At 36.7% G+C, this 19,861-nt stretch overlaps 2 protein-coding genes across 12 annotated transcripts in view; one reads left to right on the plus strand and one right to left on the minus strand.

Annotated features, from left to right (window-relative positions):
• LOC126877076 (omega-amidase NIT2-A-like) overlaps positions 1 to 19,861 on the minus strand; it is a 182,752-nt gene that overhangs the window by 101,070 nt on the left and 61,821 nt on the right. Inside the window, exons 1-4 of one of the 9 annotated variants that reach the window (XM_050639898.1) lie at positions 16,570 to 16,691; positions 11,384 to 11,568; positions 10,815 to 10,983; positions 10,264 to 10,539 (exon numbers count right to left, since the gene is read on the minus strand). The exons of 5 other annotated variants lie outside the window; for them this stretch is intronic. In XM_050639898.1, the coding sequence (XP_050495855.1) occupies positions 10,406 to 10,539; positions 10,815 to 10,983; positions 11,384 to 11,467 (387 nt within the window). In that variant the 5' untranslated portion in view covers positions 11,468 to 11,568; positions 16,570 to 16,691 and the 3' untranslated portion in view covers positions 10,264 to 10,405. Of the gene's footprint in view, positions 1 to 10,263; positions 10,540 to 10,814; positions 10,984 to 11,383; positions 11,569 to 16,569; positions 16,692 to 19,861 lie in introns of those variants that run through there. 3 more of the 9 variants (XM_050639911.1, XM_050639905.1, XM_050639893.1) reach the window with 3 other exon arrangements.
• Positions 1 to 19,861, plus strand: part of LOC126877079 (venom serine protease Bi-VSP-like) — a 99,786-nt gene that overhangs the window by 19,814 nt on the left and 60,111 nt on the right. Inside the window, exon 4 of one of the 3 annotated variants that reach the window (XM_050639914.1) lies at positions 15,338 to 15,487. The exons of the other annotated variants lie outside the window; for them this stretch is intronic. The gene's annotated coding sequence lies outside the window, so the exon portion shown is untranslated. Of the gene's footprint in view, positions 1 to 15,337; positions 15,488 to 19,861 lie in introns of those variants that run through there. 3 annotated transcript variants of the gene reach the window in all.

Here is a 19,861-nt window from a genome sequence, read left to right on the forward strand (position 1 = left end):
AAAAATATAGATAAATTTTTTGATGAAAACAATAACTTAAAAACCAATATAACTTACAAAACAAATTTCAAAACTATAGCTTTACCCTTAACTGACAGTCTAGAAGAAATCCTAACAAAAATTGAAAACGCTCCAAAAATCATTAATAATGTATAATCGTATAGAATGCACCTCAATCAAATTTCCAACGAAGTAAACTCTCTTAATTATGAACATAGAATTAGAAGTCTTAAGAAATAGGAACTAAGTGTCTTATAAATTATTAGTTATATTGATCTAGCATTACTAGGAACATATGTATATTTAACAAAATAGGATTATTCGATATTATAAGCAAATGCCTACCTTCCAAATTATGTATTCGCGTATTATGTTGTAAAACCAAAGAAAAAAAAAGACACAGGTATAAGCAATATCTCTAGACCAATAGAGCGCACCTTTAAACACATATTCCACACCTGAAATACAACCATTACGAGAATTACCTGAAGACACCAATTCAGTCATCCTCGAAGCAAGGCATGTAAGATTCCAAAAGGGCATACAAAAGGAGGCACTACACCGAAAATAAGAGTCTGGAGGACCAGCCGCACTCTAACACTGGGGGAATGTAACGTCAACAAATATGTCCAACCGACTCAGGAAACCTGAACCGCCTTGCACACGACACCGACTCCCAAAATAAAGGATTATGAATTCGGCACGTAGGCATAAGATAAACGAACATCTAGAAGGGCTGGTTCTTGATCGAGGCTTCAGTCTTTCGGTAACAGTTTAATCGCACACTTGTAATCCTATTATAGAATAGAGGTATCTCGAACTCTGGTTCAAGAACCCAACATTTTTTTATTATTATTTTCCCATTACTTTTACGTGACAAGCAAAGCGTAACGATAAACAAACTCCGGGCAAAACAATGTTGCCGCTACGTGCAATCGTCAACCGAGGTTGAATTTAAAGTTTTCGATACTCCCCCGAGTATAAATAAAAGAACACGATCGTTAAGACAGTTAGTATCGAACATTCTTATAGCGAATTAATATCGAACGAACGTAAGCATTACCTTGTATACACATATCGAGCAACACTAAGCGAACGACGACTAATTCTGTACTGCAAATAATTTTAAATACATTTGACTACACTAAGTATCAACTCGTCTGGTCATTAATCAACAACGCGTTTAATCGTCCTCCACATACATGTTGTATAAGCTACTATGTGTATATTTATTTATGTTTCCCATAGTACAGACGTATTCCTTATTTTATTGTAGCTGTGTAATTTCAGTAGTCTTGCATAAAGGACATCTGTTTTGTTGCAATTGTATCAGCTATTAATTGTAATACTTGAAGCGTTTGTATCTAATCGTCATGCATCTGTGGTGGCACTCGACCATGGAACTTTCCAACGGCTTCGCGACACAAAGCGCTATACCTTCAAAGCGTAAGGCCGACACGCCTAATGTACCATTGATATCCCTACAGTTCTTTCGCCGAATATTCGGAAGAATGCATACGCGGCAACCGTTGCGGACATCTAATAAACGCGTGCGTAGTGGAGATATCGAGGGGCAACAAAGAAAAGAATCCATTTGGTTTCGAATCAAAGATTCATTCTGCCCCGAGCTGCGGAGTGCGAAAGGTTAAGCGTCATAGCGAAGCAAACACAATTAGAGATACGTGATTATTGACTCTTGATAGTTAATCGTTAATCGTTAATCGTTGTTCATCGTTAATCGTTAATTGTTTTTGATCGTTCATCGTTAATCGTTAATTGTTGTTGACAGTTAATCGTTAGTCGTTAATTGTTGATCATAAATTGTTGACTGTTGATTGTTAATAATTTAATTAACTTTTTTGTTGAACATCAAGAGTATTTCTTGTGGGCACCTTCACCCACTATCCACCTCACATCGTTATTCTACATACGGAAGGCAAGATTGATATCAAGTTCGAAGGACAGACCGCAGAAGTCTGGTCTCTGCTATTACCACGAGACCTTTCGAGACCGCGCAAGGAAGTGCCGGGCCCCTTGCAACTGGACCCAGTGAAACGAGACCAGCCGTCCGTAAACGCGGCATGTGGCGATGGCTTTAGTATCCCATCGCATTTTCGTGACGGACAGGGCACCAAGGATCTCTTTTCTTGTGAACACCGGTGTCAATATAAACGTATACTCGTGCAACAAACTACGCGGATCCGCGAACAAAGATACGTACGAGCTGTTCGCGGCGAATCGAGTGGTCGAAGCAAACCGAAAACGCCTTTCGCGAGTCAAAACGCATCGTCTCTGACGCCACAATGTTAGTGTCACGACCGGCATACTTCAAATCCGATGGACTGACGATGGAGATAAAGATGTGGCGGCACTCGGCGACAATCGGCGGCAATATCGCTGAAGTGTCTAATGAACCATCAACATCCCAACGGTCCTTCCGCCGAAGGTTCTAGAAGAAAGAGCACGTGGCAACGGTCGCGGACGCCTAGCAAATGCAAATGCATGGTGGGGATGTTGAGGGATGACAAAAGAAAGTAATCGGATTCGATCGAAAGTCAAATCATAAGAGCTTCAGTCTTGGAAAGTCACGCCTAGAGTTTGGAAGTGGATTGTAAAGTGAATTGTTGTTAGAAAAAAAATAAAGTTTCTTTTTTTTATTTACACCTCAAATTTCTTTTTTTATTTTGTTATTTTACGTGACATTAGCGCATTCGGTATCGGCAACAGCGCGTGAACGACAAATGGCAGCCGCTAGGATTCGTTACAAAATCTTTGTCTCCCGTGCGATTAATTCTGTATTTAGAATAATTTTAAATATATTTGACAATATCAAGTATCAACTCGTCACGTCATTATTTAAATCATCCACCACAAATCCAAAAACAGAATAAGGAAAACAGAGAAACGAACAAATAGAAAATTAAGTTGCTAACATGTTTTTCTATAATAATATTTTAACATCAATATTGTAATACGCAATGTGTTACGCCGCCTAAAACATCTGCACGCCAGCCCGCGCGACCGGACAACAACCGACCTGCGTAACGTCACTTCGACCCTCAATAAACCTAAGGACCCACCATAACTTTCACTTCCCTGTATTGTTTCGCCATGTGTCTTCAATCCGTTTGTCTTGAAGAATTTCTAAAGCTTAAAAATATTCTCGAAACACAGTCGGTTTTTAGAGAGGTCCTTGGGTTTATTAGTCGCACTTAAAACACGGAGAAAGCGGGTATGCACCCATTAGGAAAATCCGAATAGCCCTGTAATAAAACAAGCTAGGTTTTTCTCACGCACACAGTCATCTATCCACCACGATGGTAGGAGACTCGATACTCATCCCTTCGAGCAGTAGTGCAGGTCATGACCAATCGACACCGCGCTTCGTGGCCCTCACTTTTTCTAACGAAAGTGGGAACAACGAATCCGCGTTCTTTAGGCACAGGGGCACACCCACACCGAACTTTTCTTCCGTATTAGAAAAAGAGCGACAGACAGTCTAAAAACTAACGCCTAACGCGGCAGTCTACACATAGCGCGAGAGTCGCATACTTCACGCAAATCTTTTGTCGGTTCTCGGTGTTGTCGAACACACATCTTCTCTCCTAAATATATTATAGTGCTAAGTCCATTAATACATTAATTTCCATTATAAGAGCCCTGCTCTAGCGTACATATCTATCGCATCTTCATGCGACAAGTTGTTAACTATTTATTTCTCTACGTCAGTGTAATCTAAGTGTTGGAAATATATAATTTATAATTCTGTGAATCACAGTGTTATACAAACTCAATCACCCCTATTATCTCAACGGAAATCAGGGGATCGATCAATTCGTGGTGTCGATTGTTATAATCGTAACGGGGATTTACGACCCCCGTTGACGTCTCTCCTCGCGATTACGTCTCCCCGCAATTGGTCGAAATTTACACAATGTGAAAATGAAAAAATTGGAAGCAACCGAACTACGGATGAAACTAAATCACTTCGCTGCTTGTAAAGATAACTTTTAGTGTTATAAACATAAGTCAAGTAGCAAAGAGCATAAATTGAATTTACCCAAACTCTTCTTGAAATCTGACAAAATGATTCTTTATTTTGTCAAAAAAATCTTTACGTATTTTCCATTCCCATTCGTCGCTTTTTTCAGTGGCGTGTTTATCGCTACGTCGAAACTCCGTCGGGTAGCAGTTAATTTCATTTAAAGTAGAAAACTATTCAGAAACGTGTATACGTTACACAGCAACAAACCAGTCGCCCTGTTATTACCTCGTTCTCAACAGTTCAAATTTCAGGGACAACCGACTACTTAGTATCGACCCAGTACGTCATATTTACTCGCCAAAAGAATTGTAAACGAAAATTGTAACCAGACGTGCCGTTAGTAACTACCATTTTTCGCGAAACTTCTTTTTCATTTGGCGGAAATTTAAACAAACCCCGAAACACCGTGGCGTTTTGCAACTGTCTTTAATCCTTTAAGATAAAAAAGATTGACGCAAAATTTTGACGGGATGAAATTTCACGATATATTCAGGTGAAACGATGCGAAATTAGAGCGAAGCTTATAATGGGAATATAGTTTGCTTGTCTGTTGTCATAAAATGAGATATGCAGAATATATTAAAAAATAGAGTATATGTAATACGAAACTTTATATTATTCATGTTATTATGGACAAAATATCACAATATGTTCATATATTTAAATCTCCTCCGAAAAAGATTATTGTATGTAGAACACAGTTTAACTGTATTTTGAATTCTTGTTTATCAGATCACAATTGATAAGTTGATATTAGGATGATTATCCTCATTTGAAACAATTTTGTGACTGTTACTTGTCAATATACTTTATATCTTATGTACATTTTAAATATAGTACGCAAACTCGAAGTTGCAAGGAACATTAATAAAAACTCAATATTTCAATAACGCCTTTCATGATTATAATTAAATATTTTTTCAAAATGTCGTATCAGTGTTACATCTAGCACCCCCTCCCCCACACACAAAAGTTTACCAATTTATAATATATGTACTAGTAGATTGACAAGTTACGATTTACAGGTTATATAGAATTCTATTTTATGATTTTATAATTTTTCGTTAAATACAATAATCAAATAACTTGCAAATAGTAAAATTTCATTTGTTTTATCGTCAAACTTGTGCAAGGGAACATATTAATGCTGGTAACTTTAGTGACTTGCAAAATTTCAATAGTGCAAGACAGGCCAGATATTCAATTGCAATTGGTTGCTATCCATATTTTCATCGGTCTTACAATAACCTTATGTTATCAATTATGAATTAAAAAGTTAATGAAATCACAACTCACCCAAGGCCAATGGGTATGACTTCTTTTCGAAGATCGATTGAAATCTCGAGTTTGTTGTTTGAGACATTCAGTTACCACAAGACAAAAACACCACTCCATTACAGCCGACGTAAACAAAACATGACAGATTCTTCCAATTCTCGGACAACAAACATAGGCATACATACTGTTTTAAAGTCACAGTCTGTCGTTGAACTTTCGCCAAGTAACTTGATACGCACATATACACGTCCCTCGAAATCAGTTTTCGACGAAAATACATACGTGACATGTTATGTTGCAACCGAACGTGAATTTCTCGCGGGAAATAGCCTGATATCGTTTATTTATGCGTCTCTCAAATACGAATTTTACTATACACTTCGTTTAAGACACGCCATTTTGCAAAACGATTATCGAAAGATTACTGCTTACATCGAGATCGAGAATAGATTCGCAGGAAGCTGGATGCCGCGATTTCTTCCCGCGCTTTACTTTCTTCCGAAGTTGTGATTGGTTGATTTCCTGCTGCCATATTCGGTTTCGCCGAGAATCGTGAACACGTACGCTGGAAGCAATGCGGGGTAATTATTTAATTTATTTCATAATATTATTTAACATATATCGTGAAAAGTTCTGAATATTCGGATTCTTCTGTTATCGTTTCATCGTATGTTAGCATTATCAGCTCTCGATATCGAATTGGCAAACAGAATTTTTCTCATACAAAGTAAGTCACATTAAGTATATGTATATGTATAGTCGAAGCAATGCAATTAAAAATTTTTCCATTTTAATTGCTATTATTTATCACAGACATTTTACCGAGCATTCATTTTATAAATCTTATACATACATATATATATATATATATGTCGGAGATGAAAGGAAAGCCGAAGCCTTTCCTTGGAAATTTTGGGAACATCCTCTAGTACCTTAGCCTAGATTTTATTATAGTTGTAATTGCTTAAGATTTGTAATAAGCGAGATTGGGTTCGAGGTGACAATCGGTCGCTGAACGTAGCCACGGTCACGGGATGGATGTTTTATCTAACGGAGGTCTGGAGTGGTTGTATGTGTTTTCCGAGAAATGTGGTTGTGGCGGCATGCGGCCTCGAGAGCGGGCCGAGCCACGTGTGATGTTGCCTCGGAGGTGCCGATGCAATGGTACATACATTGTATTAGTAATCAAAACTCCAGGCAGAAACTGCCTAGCAACGGCGTTTGGAACTTTCTCGATGCTTCCAACGAGTGTGCCTAGCAACGGCGTTTGGAACCTTCTCGATGCTTCCAAACGGATATAGAAAACAAAATGCAATCGTACAGGGAGAAAAATCTCCACGAGGCTGGCATTCTTGCGACTGCCTTGGAGAGTGATACATCGAGCATTTTCGACGATCGCATTTGCGTCTAAGTTAGTTTCGCTTAGTAAGGAGTTATCCCGGTGACCGTGGATTCGTTTGAACTCAAACATTGCTAATAGTATTATTTAATTTAATTATTCGTAGATCGTATTATTCATTAGGCTTAGTGTTTGTTAGACTTATTATTAGTTGTACTTATTATTTGTTAAGCTTAGTGATAGACCTGTATATACGTGTAAATAAAATCTCGGCTTTGTGAAACGATGGCTAGTCCACATGAAGAGTCGTCGCGCGCCCAAAATTCGAATCGTGACCCGACATATATATATATATATATATATATATATATATATATATATCGGGTTTACATTAGAATTAGGGTTAGGGGCGTGAAACGAATCTTCGTTTGGGTTACACGTTGTCGTTATGCAATGGAGAAGACATTGACTAGTGCAAATACGATTATTATAGAACCGGACAAGTAACCGCGGTAGTTAGGTGCTCGAGATACTAATGACAATGATCCTAGGTTCAATAACGAATCCGCGGTCAACGGGATGACAACAGAACGTACTCACAAAGTCTAAGTCTGAGAATAATCACTGATCGCGAAGGCGTTACTCTTGGATCGATGAGATCGCGAGCGAGAAAGCCTTTCCCGTCCCGATGATGCCACACAGGAAAACTATAACGGGGTGTGTCTAAGGATACGAGATCATCGGATTCGTCGAGAAAAGCCTTCGTTCAGAAAGTGTTGCTGCTAATTGGTTAATCTCCATATCGGTGGTTAGAAAAGGATGCTAGCCGCCCTCGAGGGAAAGTTGCTAGTGGGAGACGCCGCTCGTTGAAAAATATGTCTTCCCTATCTTCCCGTAGTTGGGACAAAGACTGTTTGTCTGTTTGAAGGACTTTAGTTAACTAAACCTTAAGATTTATAACGGGCCCTCGGGCTAGCCGAACATGTACTGCGGAGACGCATCGACATCTGGCAATCATCTTACTCGAAGAATAGGGTCTGCACGTGGCGAGCCACGGGACAGAAACCGTTGGAATGTTTACTGTCGCGTGTCGCCACAAATATTTCTTTTAAGGAGAGCTATAGAATTACTTCATACCTTTGTTAGGCAAAGCGTTCATCCCGTGACCGCGGCTACGTTCGGCGACTGACTGTCGCCTCGAACCCAAGCTCATTATCACAATTCTCGAATAATTACAATCGGGTTGAATAACTACAATTGTTCAATTACAGCTATAGTAGACTCTAGGTTACAATGTTGCGGGATTATCCAAAATTCCAAAGGCTCCGGTGTTCTTTCATCTCCGACACGGCCATCCTGACTATCACACGTCCTCGTGTGTAACTAAAATATCGTATTTCTTACATTAGATTCGATACAACTGACATTATTTGCGATTTAACTAAATGTCCAAGTAAGTCAAGGGTCCAGTGCAATAACAAAGTTTCGTTCGGAGGTTTGACAACAGAAAAATAAAAGAGAATAGGAATTTGTAATGTTATAATTTGTATTCAAAGTGTTAGGTGCGTTCTGTGAGTCGCCAGCCAGACCGTAATGACACAACAGATCATTTTCGATTTCGTACACCGGTGAACCTCAGTTTGTTGGATCATATTGCCACGTTGGGTGCATTACACCCAGAAAGCACGTAAGCCCACTCAACGGGTTACAACAAAAGCACGTAACCCCACTCAACGGGTTACAACAAAAGCACGTAACCCCACTCAACGGGTTACAACAAAAAGCACATCAACCCACTCAACGGGTTACAACAAAAACACATCAACCCTCTCAACGGGTTACAACAAAAACACATCAACCCACTCAACGGGTTACAACAAAAACACATCAACCCACTCAACGGGTTACAACAAAAACACATCAACCCACTCAACGGGTTACAACAAAAACACATCAACCCACTCAACGGGTTACAACAAAAACACATCAACCCACTCAACGGGTTACAACAAAAACACATCAACCCACTCAACGGGTTACAACAAAAGCACATAAAACCACTCGGTGTATTACTATGACCACAACGCAGTGTTAATGATCCTCTGAGGTCAGTGTACTTGCATCGTTATTATCACCGCCGTTGTCATCACCGCAGACGTCTAACTCAGCAGGGACGCAACCTTCTGGCATTTTTCTCAGTCTGTCGTGTCTGTCCTTATATGATCGTTTGCCGTCTAAGGTTTTTAGGGTATATCTATCTCCTTCCAAAATCTCGGCTATTACGAATGGACCCCTGAATTTCGGATCTAACTTCGTCTGGTTTCTTTCCTCGTTTTTACGTAACACGAAATCGCCAAGGTTGAACCTAACTATTTTAGCTTTGTTTTTGTCGAACCTATCCTTATCGTATTTGGCGCAGTGATACATCGAGCATTTTCGACGATCGCATTTGCGTCTAAGTTAGTTTCGCTTAGTAAGGAGTTATCCCGGTGATCGTGGATTCGTTTGAACTCAAACATTGCTAATAGTATTATTTAATTTAATTATTCGTAGATCGTATTATTCATTAGGCTTAGTGTTTGTTAGACTTATTATTAGTTGTACTTATTATTTGTTAAGCTTAGTGATAGACCTGTATATATGTCTAAATAAAATCTCGGCTTTGTGAAACGATGGCTAGTCCACACGAAGAGTCGTCGCGCGCCCAAAATTCGAATCGTGACCCGACATATATATATATATATATATACAAGATATATATACAAGAAAGAAGATACAAGAAAGAAGATACAAGAAAGAAGGAATATTATATTAGCGGCATTTTTGTAGCCATTATATAGGGTTTCGATCGCATAATTAATCAGTATCAACTTACCAGTCTTTAACGGAAGGACAAAAAGAAGAGCAGACGACACACAGACCGCAATCATGATCATTTTCAAGTAGAATCTCAAACTGCCGTACATCTTAGAAAACTTCGTTAGTCGTAAGGGATCAAAGGATGATGTCCGCGCTAGGGAAAATAGATGAGAAGCGGCTATTTCAACAACCACCGTGTAGGTACTGCACTAGCCAGAAGTATCTGCGACAGAAATCAGAATACACTCGTTTTCGCATGGTTGGATCAATTTCGCGTGGGACTAACCTGATTGAACCTAACGCGGGATAATTGCTCAACTCACGACTTTAACCAGCCCGCTTGATTCTCTGTAAATGCTTGAAATTGACGCTTGGATTCTTTCCAGATTAACTAGCTTTGCCCCTCCCTCCCTTTATCTATTTTCTTAGATCGACTTAGACTGCCACAATATATTATCTTTCTTCTTTTCTTTCCTTTTCTTTCCTTTTGATCTTTTAAAGCCCTAAATCGCTGGCTATTTTGTATACTATATATTTTGTACACTCAATTACTCTGTAAGTCATAAGTACATATGTTTTACAACGTTATTTGTCATATTTCAGTTAAACCCCAGAAAAGCCAGAAATATATTTTCAGCATGTTTTAACGCGCCCCTGGCAAAGATCTCAAAAACGAGTTGCGGCACAATTTAAAGCGACAAATAGCATCGCGTGTCTCGTTGTGGTAACACACGGTTCGCCAGTTTTTTTTTTTTTTTTTTTTTTTTTTTTTTTTTTTTTTTTTTGATATCGGTGACTGCCATATTCTCTTGAGTTTCCAAATCGTAAAGAATCTTTCCCCAGGGATTGGTCAACTGTGTATGTCCCCATGCGACGTAACTTGCTTAAGGAACACGAGCCGGTGATATGCAGGCAACGTATAATTGATTATCATTCGCTCTGAAACGCTGAAGTAATGACCAGTGCAGTGGTCCAGTGGTCATATTGAATGCCGCTGGATATATCAGCATTTGGCAACCTAACCCAGAGAAGCAGGAAATATGAAGCTACCGAATACCAATTAACTTCGTAGTTGCACGGTTCACATTCCATCATTTCTGAATATGCGAGGACAGTCCTCTTATTGTGCTTTTAATTCTTTTATTTGTTTCATTTTCAGCAAATATACTGGTTTTTTTAAATTAAGCTTCTGTTTATACAGAGTTACAGATTATATTAATTTTATATAGAATATATTTAAGAAAGATATTTAATTTTTTGCTAGTTAAGTATTGATCGATTAAGTTACTGTACCTTTGTTCCGATAAATGCGTGCCATTTCCTCGAATCTAATATCATAGCAAATGCCAATACCTATTTTGCAGCCCTTCACATCGAACGTCGTTAGGGAGTTACCAGGACTGAGTGAATCACTCTCTCGAAAAGTAATCTTATTAGGAATGTCGATGTCGAATAGATGTACCTAATAACATAAAAATGTAGTCGCTAATTCTATTGCTGCAACTTTTGTAATTTAATATCAAAGTTACCAACTCCTAAACTTTAATTATTTTTTATTTAATAACTGACAGCGTTTTTATCACTTTCTTTTATTAAAAAATCTTATCATTTAATAATGTTTAAAAAGGAGAAAAAATAAGTATAATAATATTTTAAGTATTTGAAAAATTTATACAACACAAACACATTACAACAAAAATGGGCGTTTCCCGTATCATAACGTATTTTATAAACCGTAAATTATAGAATTGGTTATAGTATACGTATGTACATATGTATATTCCTAAATTATTCCTAGATAGAGTCACTTTCTTCGCCCCAATATTTTCAAATTCAAAGCCATAAAGGAATATATTACTTACCTTTCGGTGTTTTGCTATCAAAGTTCCATCGGGACCCCAAATAGTACAGGTATTGTACAATTTATCGCCCTCTATTTCAGGCATCGTACCACCAACTACATAGATGTTGTTTTCTTTAGCTGCGTTCGATGAAGCAACGCTCGTTTCACCATCAGGAATACTCTCGGCGTATTTTGGAAAGTACTCTGCGTTGCAATATTTCAATTAATGAAATGTCTTTTGTTCCAACCATAAATTAAATTGAAATGTTTGTCAGTTTTTTATTTTTTAAATTATTAAAATAACTAAGTTTTATATTTCGACTTAATTAAATATGCAATTACTTAGCTAATAGTATATATAATAAATTGTTTCTACAGGTTCAAAATGAAAAATGAATATTTAGAAATATTTAATTACGACAATGCTATTTGTGTTAGCATCAGTGGCTTGTTACTCAACGACTTTGCTAGTACTTTTTGAAACATAAAGTTAGTTTTCAATTAACACTTATACTAGAGGCGGAATTATAAATGCAAAATAATTGATAATACTAATTTATAAGTACCTAATTATTAGTATCTTCAAAAATATATTTATACAAAAATCACGATAATCATGAAAATGGGGAAATCCTATATTCTCGAATCAATTCACAATTTATTTTGTATATTAATTAGATTCCGCGCTCATCAGTACGTACTCACTGGCGAGATCGAGAAAATGTATCGGCAATTCCTCGTACGACCAGAGGATCGGAAATATCAAAGGATATTATGGCGCAGCGCGAGTGGAGAAACAGAAACATATGAGCTTAACACCGTAATACTCTTATCATAGAAATAGAAGCAGTCCTCAATTCCCGCCCGCTAACTCCTATCTCCACCGATCCAAATGATCTCCTAGCCCTCACTCCCGGACATTTCCTCATTGGCGATTCATTAATGTGCTTACGTGATCGAGATTTCAGAGACATTCCATCGAACCGACTCTCCAAATGGCAGCATATCCAACAGCTTAAACAACATTTTTGGAACCGCTGGCATAAGGAGTATTTGAACGAGCTAACCAACCGCAATAAATGGAGCAAGGGTGGACACAGCATCCAAAAGGGCACAATCGTCATCCTCAGAGAGGACAACGTTCCCTCCATGCATTGGCCTCTGGGCCGAGTTCATCCAGGCGCCGATGGTGTTGTCACGTAAAATAACAAAATAAAAAAGGAATTTGAGGTAAAAAATAAAAAAAAGAAAACTTTATTTTTTTTCTAACATCAATACACTTTACAATCTACTTCCGAACTCTGGGCGTGACTTTTTAAGACTGACTCTTATGATTTTACTTTCGATCGGATCCGATTACTTTCTTTTGTCATCCCTCAACATCCCCACCGTCCATGCATTTGCTAGGCGTCCGCGACCGTTGCCACGTGCTCTTTCTTCTAGAACCTTCGGTGGAAGGACCGTTGGGATGTTGATGGTTCATTAGGCACTTCAGCGATATACATTGTCGCCGAGTGCTTTATCTCTATCGTCAGTCCGTCGGATTTGAAGTATGCCGGTCGTGACAGTGTCATCCGGACAGCTACAGTTCAGACGGCAAAAAGCATTTTGGATCGGGGCGTCAAAAGGCTTGTCCCACTGCCAATTCAACCCGATCTCGAGAAACCCGAACAACTAGCCACCGAGACGAAATAAGATGGGAACTTCAACCACACCTCGCTAGTTTGATCGGTACCCTCTCAACGGGGGGAGAATGTTACGCCATGCGGCTTACCATAGGTCATATTCTTAACTATCGATCGCGGCACTATAATGTCGCAGACGGACCGTCGCGTCTGCCCGGCAAACAAACATTGTAGTGGCAAGCGCATGATTCATTAAGCAGGGCGACTTCCAGAAACGTCGACTCGTGGTCGTTATTTTACCTCGCGTAAAAGAATGTGGCGTGATCCGAACGTAGTGGGGGTCGCCTTCCAGAAAAAACGAAAAAAATCGAAAGGCGTTCAGAACTTTTCGAGAAGTCGAACCGTCAACACAGGTGGTATGTCGCGCATTACTTATCAACCAAAACGCAGTTACATTTTTTTTGTTCCATTTATATCTTTCTAGTTAATAAGTTGTTGAAATAAACATTAATTTATTTGTGTTAATTCTGTGGAATTTCATTGAACTACTGAACTGATCAGTTCGTGGCGTCGATTATTTAATCGTAACGGGAAATTACAACTCTCGTTGACGTGCTATCTCGCGATCGCGTCTCTCCGCGAACGGTCGAAACAAAATGATTCACTAAAAACTGTCCTGAATTCCTAAGAACTTATTTACCGCAAAACTGACAAAGTGTTTATTTAAAAAATGAGGTTGAAGGTAGTCCTTTTCTTTCATTTCATTCATTTTCATTTTCTTTCTTAAGTATGGCTAACACAATATCTAATCAATTAAAATTTTATATTTTCACGTGAAAAGTTTCTTTAGATAATTATTATCAACATGATGACTAACTCTTACGGATTAATACGTGTCTGTAGGGCAATCCGGTGGACTCGATCGGCTTTTTACTTCGAAAGTTGAGTAATCGGTGTCGCTTTCTTACGCATCTTTGAACTGTATAAATGTTTTAAAATTGTTTGATCCAGAATGTACCACACCGGACAATCAAGAAGGCAGGTGCCTTGACTACAGAAAATGTAAACCTCTGCAAGAAATATGGCAGATACAGTACCGTACAGCCACCGATTTTTATAGACGATCAGTGTGCAGATACCAGGGCAATGTTACGATCGTTTGCTGTCCGAACGATCCAAACAAAGAGAAGAGAGAAATTTTAATAAAAACTGTGTATAAGTATAAGGCTTTGCGACCACCATACTGAGGTTTTAGCAACGTCTCTCATACCAGGGTGGTCGATGGTAAACCAGCTGAACTTGGTACGTTTTATGTCTTTCTTTCCGATTAATAATAAGCCATTTACTGCAAAGAATGAACTTTAAAGGCATTAAACAGCACATCAATGTACATTTCAATTAGACTAAATAATAATGCTATGATTTTATCGGTAGTAACTTTACTTATTAACTTGAATTATTTCTTTCTTTTACTTCATGTTAGGAAGAGTATCTTTTTGCTTGAAATAAAAAATTGATATAGGAGTAATAATATGGATAGAGATCAAAAACTGTTAGGGCAGAAATTACACGTTTGAACTTTATAGTTCAGTATAGTTCAAATAGAAATTATATAGAATTATTTAATAATTTGTATTCCACTGGAATAAAAATTTAATTTCTGTCTTTATCAAATCTCTGTTTCAGAGTATTTGTACGTATGTACTTATCGTCTGCTGTATGATCGAATTTCGAATAGGTAATAATCGTTGTTACTCGTTATGTGAGAAAAAATTATGTATATTCACAACTATGACTATTGCATTTTAGGCGCTTGGCCATGAATCGCTGCATTAGGTTTTCGTAATCCCCGAAACCTAGACAAACCACTATGGAAGTGCGGAGGTTCCCTGATATCGGCTAGGCATGTTTTGACCGCAGCACATTGTGCACATATGGATGGAATAGAAAACATACACAATCATAATATTGCCATTCTTAGATTGGTGGAGGAGGTGCCATTTTCGAGTAAGTCCTCAAATATATATATATATATATATATATGCTATTGAGTATTACTGAAGTATCATATCCTGAAATTTCTTACTGTACACATATATTGTGTCATAAAGCGTGTATAATTCTTTCTCATACTTTTGGTCATTAGTTTCCTGCATTTTCATTTATTTTTTTATTTTTCAGGGTACGTATATCCCATTTGTACGAAAGAGCCCCTACGAAAGAGCAACTTCGTCGGCTATAACCCCCTTGTTGCTGGATCGGGAGCATTAAGATATAGTAAGTGATATCAATTTTATAATAAAATTAAATAGTTCCAGTCTTAAATATCTTTCTTATTTTCTTCGTAGGACGACCACGACGTAATGCATTAATGGAAGTACAAATGCCAGTGATTAAGAACGCCGAATGCAAAATAGCTTATTCCAAATTTCCTAATGCACCTGATATCACTGATGGTATAATATGCGCCGAACATGCTCAGGGTGGAGAGGATTCTTGTACGGTAATTAAGTTACAGAGTTACTACAAACTATACGGTATCTGAAGACACGTCGATTCGAATTAACATCAAATCGACGTCTTAAACATTAAAAATAATAGATAAACACAATTTAATAGTTTTGCCCACTTCTCACACCTCGTTATGGTATTTAATCTAATTTCCTCTAATCTTAGTTTTGCTCAAAATACATATAACATGTACGTTATAAATTGGAGTATTTCAATACACAAATCAATAGAAGATTATTACTGTATATAAGTATAATTTCAATACAATTCGATCGATATATTTCAGTATCTTTGATTAAAAATTTAACGATCCTTTCAGGCTGACCGCGGCGGATCACTGCTGATACAACATGAATTAACCTCGTATTTAATAGGTATTGTGTCTTATGCTTATAAGTGCGGCACAGCTGGGTATCCCAGCGTTTACACTAGGGTCACATCGTACCTTGACTTCATTCTCCAAGCGATGCAATAATATGATATTACTGTTCCATAAATATCATTGTGTAAAAAACGTAAAGTTGGATTTTCTTATTGTGGAGATAAGAAACAGCTCAAATTTACATTGTTTTGTACGTTACAAATTATAGGCTTAAAATGTACGAAATGTAACTTTGAAACGACACTAATTTTTTACGCACGATAAACCTCCACAACTTAGGTATGTAAAGATGATAAACGTATATTAATTCTATTAATTTGGTAATAATAAACCAACTTTCTGAGAAGTTCTGTAAATTTCGTTTCTTTTGTATCAAGAGAATAATGGAATATTCCACTTAGATCGTATACTTCTTGTATGTACGTACAAAATTTTCCGGCTAATCTAAAACACTTCATAAGATAGAGAGCTTCTGGAAATTCGGACACAGAGAGTGCATAAAATACAAGATAAGTCTCGTGTCTTTCAAAATTATTTTTTATTCGCTAAAAACGTCCTGTGTACTCATGCAATCACATGCAACCTCGAAACTTCACTTATTTTTTATCACTTTCCAATTCAATACACAGTTTCTGCATTTTTGACTATATGTAAGAGAAATTTCCATTCAGCCAAAGGTGTACTTACAGATTATAGATTCCTATACGACTCTCAGTAAAAATTTATCCGCACTCCAGATAGTTAAAACTTCTGTCGACCGTATTGATCCATCTGCACTCTTCGTATGACGTCAATATCTGTTCAGTGCTGCTGCGCAGGTTTCTTTGTGTTACGTCAATTCGTTTGTGACCGTTGCGCGAGTAATGGCGCTTTGCAATGGTGATTTGCAGGAAAACAGTGCAGGATGCTGTGATTCGTTTCTTGTGGTCGGAGGTTATGTTTGATGCCTATATTTATCAAAGATTTAATGCACATTATGGAGAAAGTGTTTTGTCACGAAGTGTGTTTGAATGGGCACAAAAGTTCAAAGAAGATCGCACAAGTGTTATGAAAAAACAGCTGGACGCCCGTCCACATCCACGATGACAACATTGAACGTGCTCATGAACTTATGCTCTATGGAATAGACGAGTGACAGTGGATAATGTGGCAAATCATTTGCAAATCAGCCACGGCTCTGCTTATGCAATAGTACACGACAGATTTGGATTTTAAAAAGTTTGTGCGAGATGGATGCCGAAAAAGCTGATGAAAAGGTGAAGACGACGATGCATTCGTGGTTCGCAGCTCAGCCCAAAACATTTTTTAATGAGAAAATACAAAGGTCCTTCGGCAAATGGACAAAGTGTATACAGAAATCGAGTGATTATGTCAAAAAATGATGTATGTCTTTTTTGACAATTGCTTAAAATAAATTCTACACCGACAGAGCGGGTAACTTTTTACTCACCCTCGTAAGACACTTAAATTTCCAATCTATTATGATGAATAAAAGAGCTTATACTATTAAATCTAATTGTATTTTGTTGCATGAGAGTACACGTGTATGTGATGTACATTACCTTTATATCCCCTTGAACGCTTCAATATTGCGCATATATACTATATTTTGTACAGCTTCTATAAAATTTCGTATGTTTGTTTAGGCTGTTAATCTAGAGGCTGGAGTACAAAGAAGTGGCACAATGATGTGGGCTGATGACATTTATAATTATCAAGGAATCACCCCTACATTCGCTCAGGTATATATCGTTGACTATAACGTATTTAACATATATGATTGTTAGAATATTAATAATTAATTTTTAATTCTATCAGAATTTTAATGAAACTGTCCCTTGGGAAGGAAGAACTGATACCTTGATATCACGGTTTGTACATCCTATATATACGACAAATTTTAGAACATTATATAACGAAGAACCAGATCGTCGTGGCCATGTGATGTGAATAAAAGGACTTGAATTTGATGATATTTTTATAATGTTAGATAACATAACTAAGTATCTTCACAGTAAGATAGGATGACATGGTTTACATGATCTTAATGTTGTTCACTCGAGTGATGATATTATAAGGAAAAGCGTAATATCACAGGTAGGATGATTCATAATTTAGAACTACTAACTCATGTATGTATTAAAAATTAAAGAAATATATTAAATTTTATAGGATATTTATGTTTAGTAACCAGTAATTCAGAGATTGGTATTCATGGTTACTATAACGAGGCTGTAGAAACGCACCCTTTCTTCTTTGCAAATGGTCCTGTATTTATGTCTAAGCCGAAACTGGAACCTCTGAATAATTTAGATTTATTCTTGTTATTTTCTAAAATACTTATCTACAGTATACCATAAGGAATGATACCGTATCGCACCTAATCAAGTGCCTTAAGAAACATCAACAGGATATCACAGTAATCCCTTATCGACTGATATGTAAGTAAAAGTTATCTGTCATTGTTATACACAATTATGTGTTAGTGTTATACACAGTTATTTATCATTTTCTATTAATTCAGTTGTAGCCACTACAATATCTATGACACTGGTAGTAATTATAAGAACAATAATGATGTTCTATAAGAGGAAATGATGATTAGGAACAAAAACTTACAGGTAAGTCAAAGTATATGTTATTTGCCATTTGAAAAGAAAGTTACTAACTTGGAATTTTTTGATAAATAATAATTGTGCAAAATATATTGGATTTCAAATTTGTCAAAAATTGAAATTTAAGAAGCATTGTAATAATATAACATTAATATTTTGATTTTTCAGGAGATATCATGCGGTGGATGGATAATATGTAAAAAATATTAAGCAGTATATGAATTTTCATATTGCGTAGAGATAACAAAATGAATTTTAAAAAATGTCGACATGGTAATAAGAAATAGCATCATGACAAAGAATATATAAACACAGTTTCATTTTTTATAAATAAAAATTTGTTGTTCCAGATTTTGAAATATAGTGAAACGTTTAATTAGTATCTTAATATCTTTAAATAATTATTATTTTAGAATCAATTGTAATTGTATCATACGTACTTTTGAATTCGTGCAAGAACATATGTTATTTTGAAGTAGTTATTATTAGGAAATTGTTAGACGCGAACAGTATGCGAAAAGTTAGTATGTAGTGTAATAATTATCAATCAAAGCACAAGAATTAAATTCTTTAGGAAAAAATTTCCGGAATTTCTTATTTACATGATCATAAAGAAATCCATAACAAAAAGGAGCTGCTTTCTAATACTTCTCTTCCTTGTAATGCCTACGTTAACAATAACGAGGTTCGACTTTTTGTTTTTAGAGGGATACTGGAAAATTTGAAAGTACAGTACCATTGGGAAGAAAATCACGATATTGAAAACGATATTTGCAAGTAAATTTCCAAAAAATCTGTTTTCAAATTTTCGCTTTCTATTTCACATTAAAAGAAAGGGAGGGCTGCCTTCTTTTTCTGCAAGACAAAACAAACATTCTGAATCTCGTATCAATGAATGATGTCAATAAGTTATTTTTCTTTTCAGATTGAACAATATTCCAGATTTATTCATAATTTCATACTACGCGAAGAATAGACTTTCATAGGTATATAAAGGAAATATTAAGTATAGGAAAACTCTTTTTCGTTGTAGGTGACATATGCTTCACGGTTGAACACATGTATTTTTGAACACATATAAATGAAAAAGTACTCTTATGGAGAAAAAGAATTGATACCTTCGATTGACATTAGATAATGTATATAAACTTATGAACAATCACTATCACTATCAGTTTGTATTTTAGGTGCACACGCAGATTTGTTGGAGTTCTTATAAAATGTACTTCCTGTACGAACGTTTTATTCTTCCAAATTTTACGATACTATGTCTCATATGATAACTATATGGATTAAACGTAATATAAATGATCCGAAAATAGACTCGAACGACATTAATTGTCTTTCTATTTATACCAATATCG

This window comes from Bombus huntii, unplaced genomic scaffold (assembly GCF_024542735.1).
Source record: "Bombus huntii isolate Logan2020A unplaced genomic scaffold, iyBomHunt1.1 ctg00000115.1, whole genome shotgun sequence".
NCBI lineage: Eukaryota > Metazoa > Arthropoda > Insecta > Hymenoptera > Apidae > Bombus > Bombus huntii.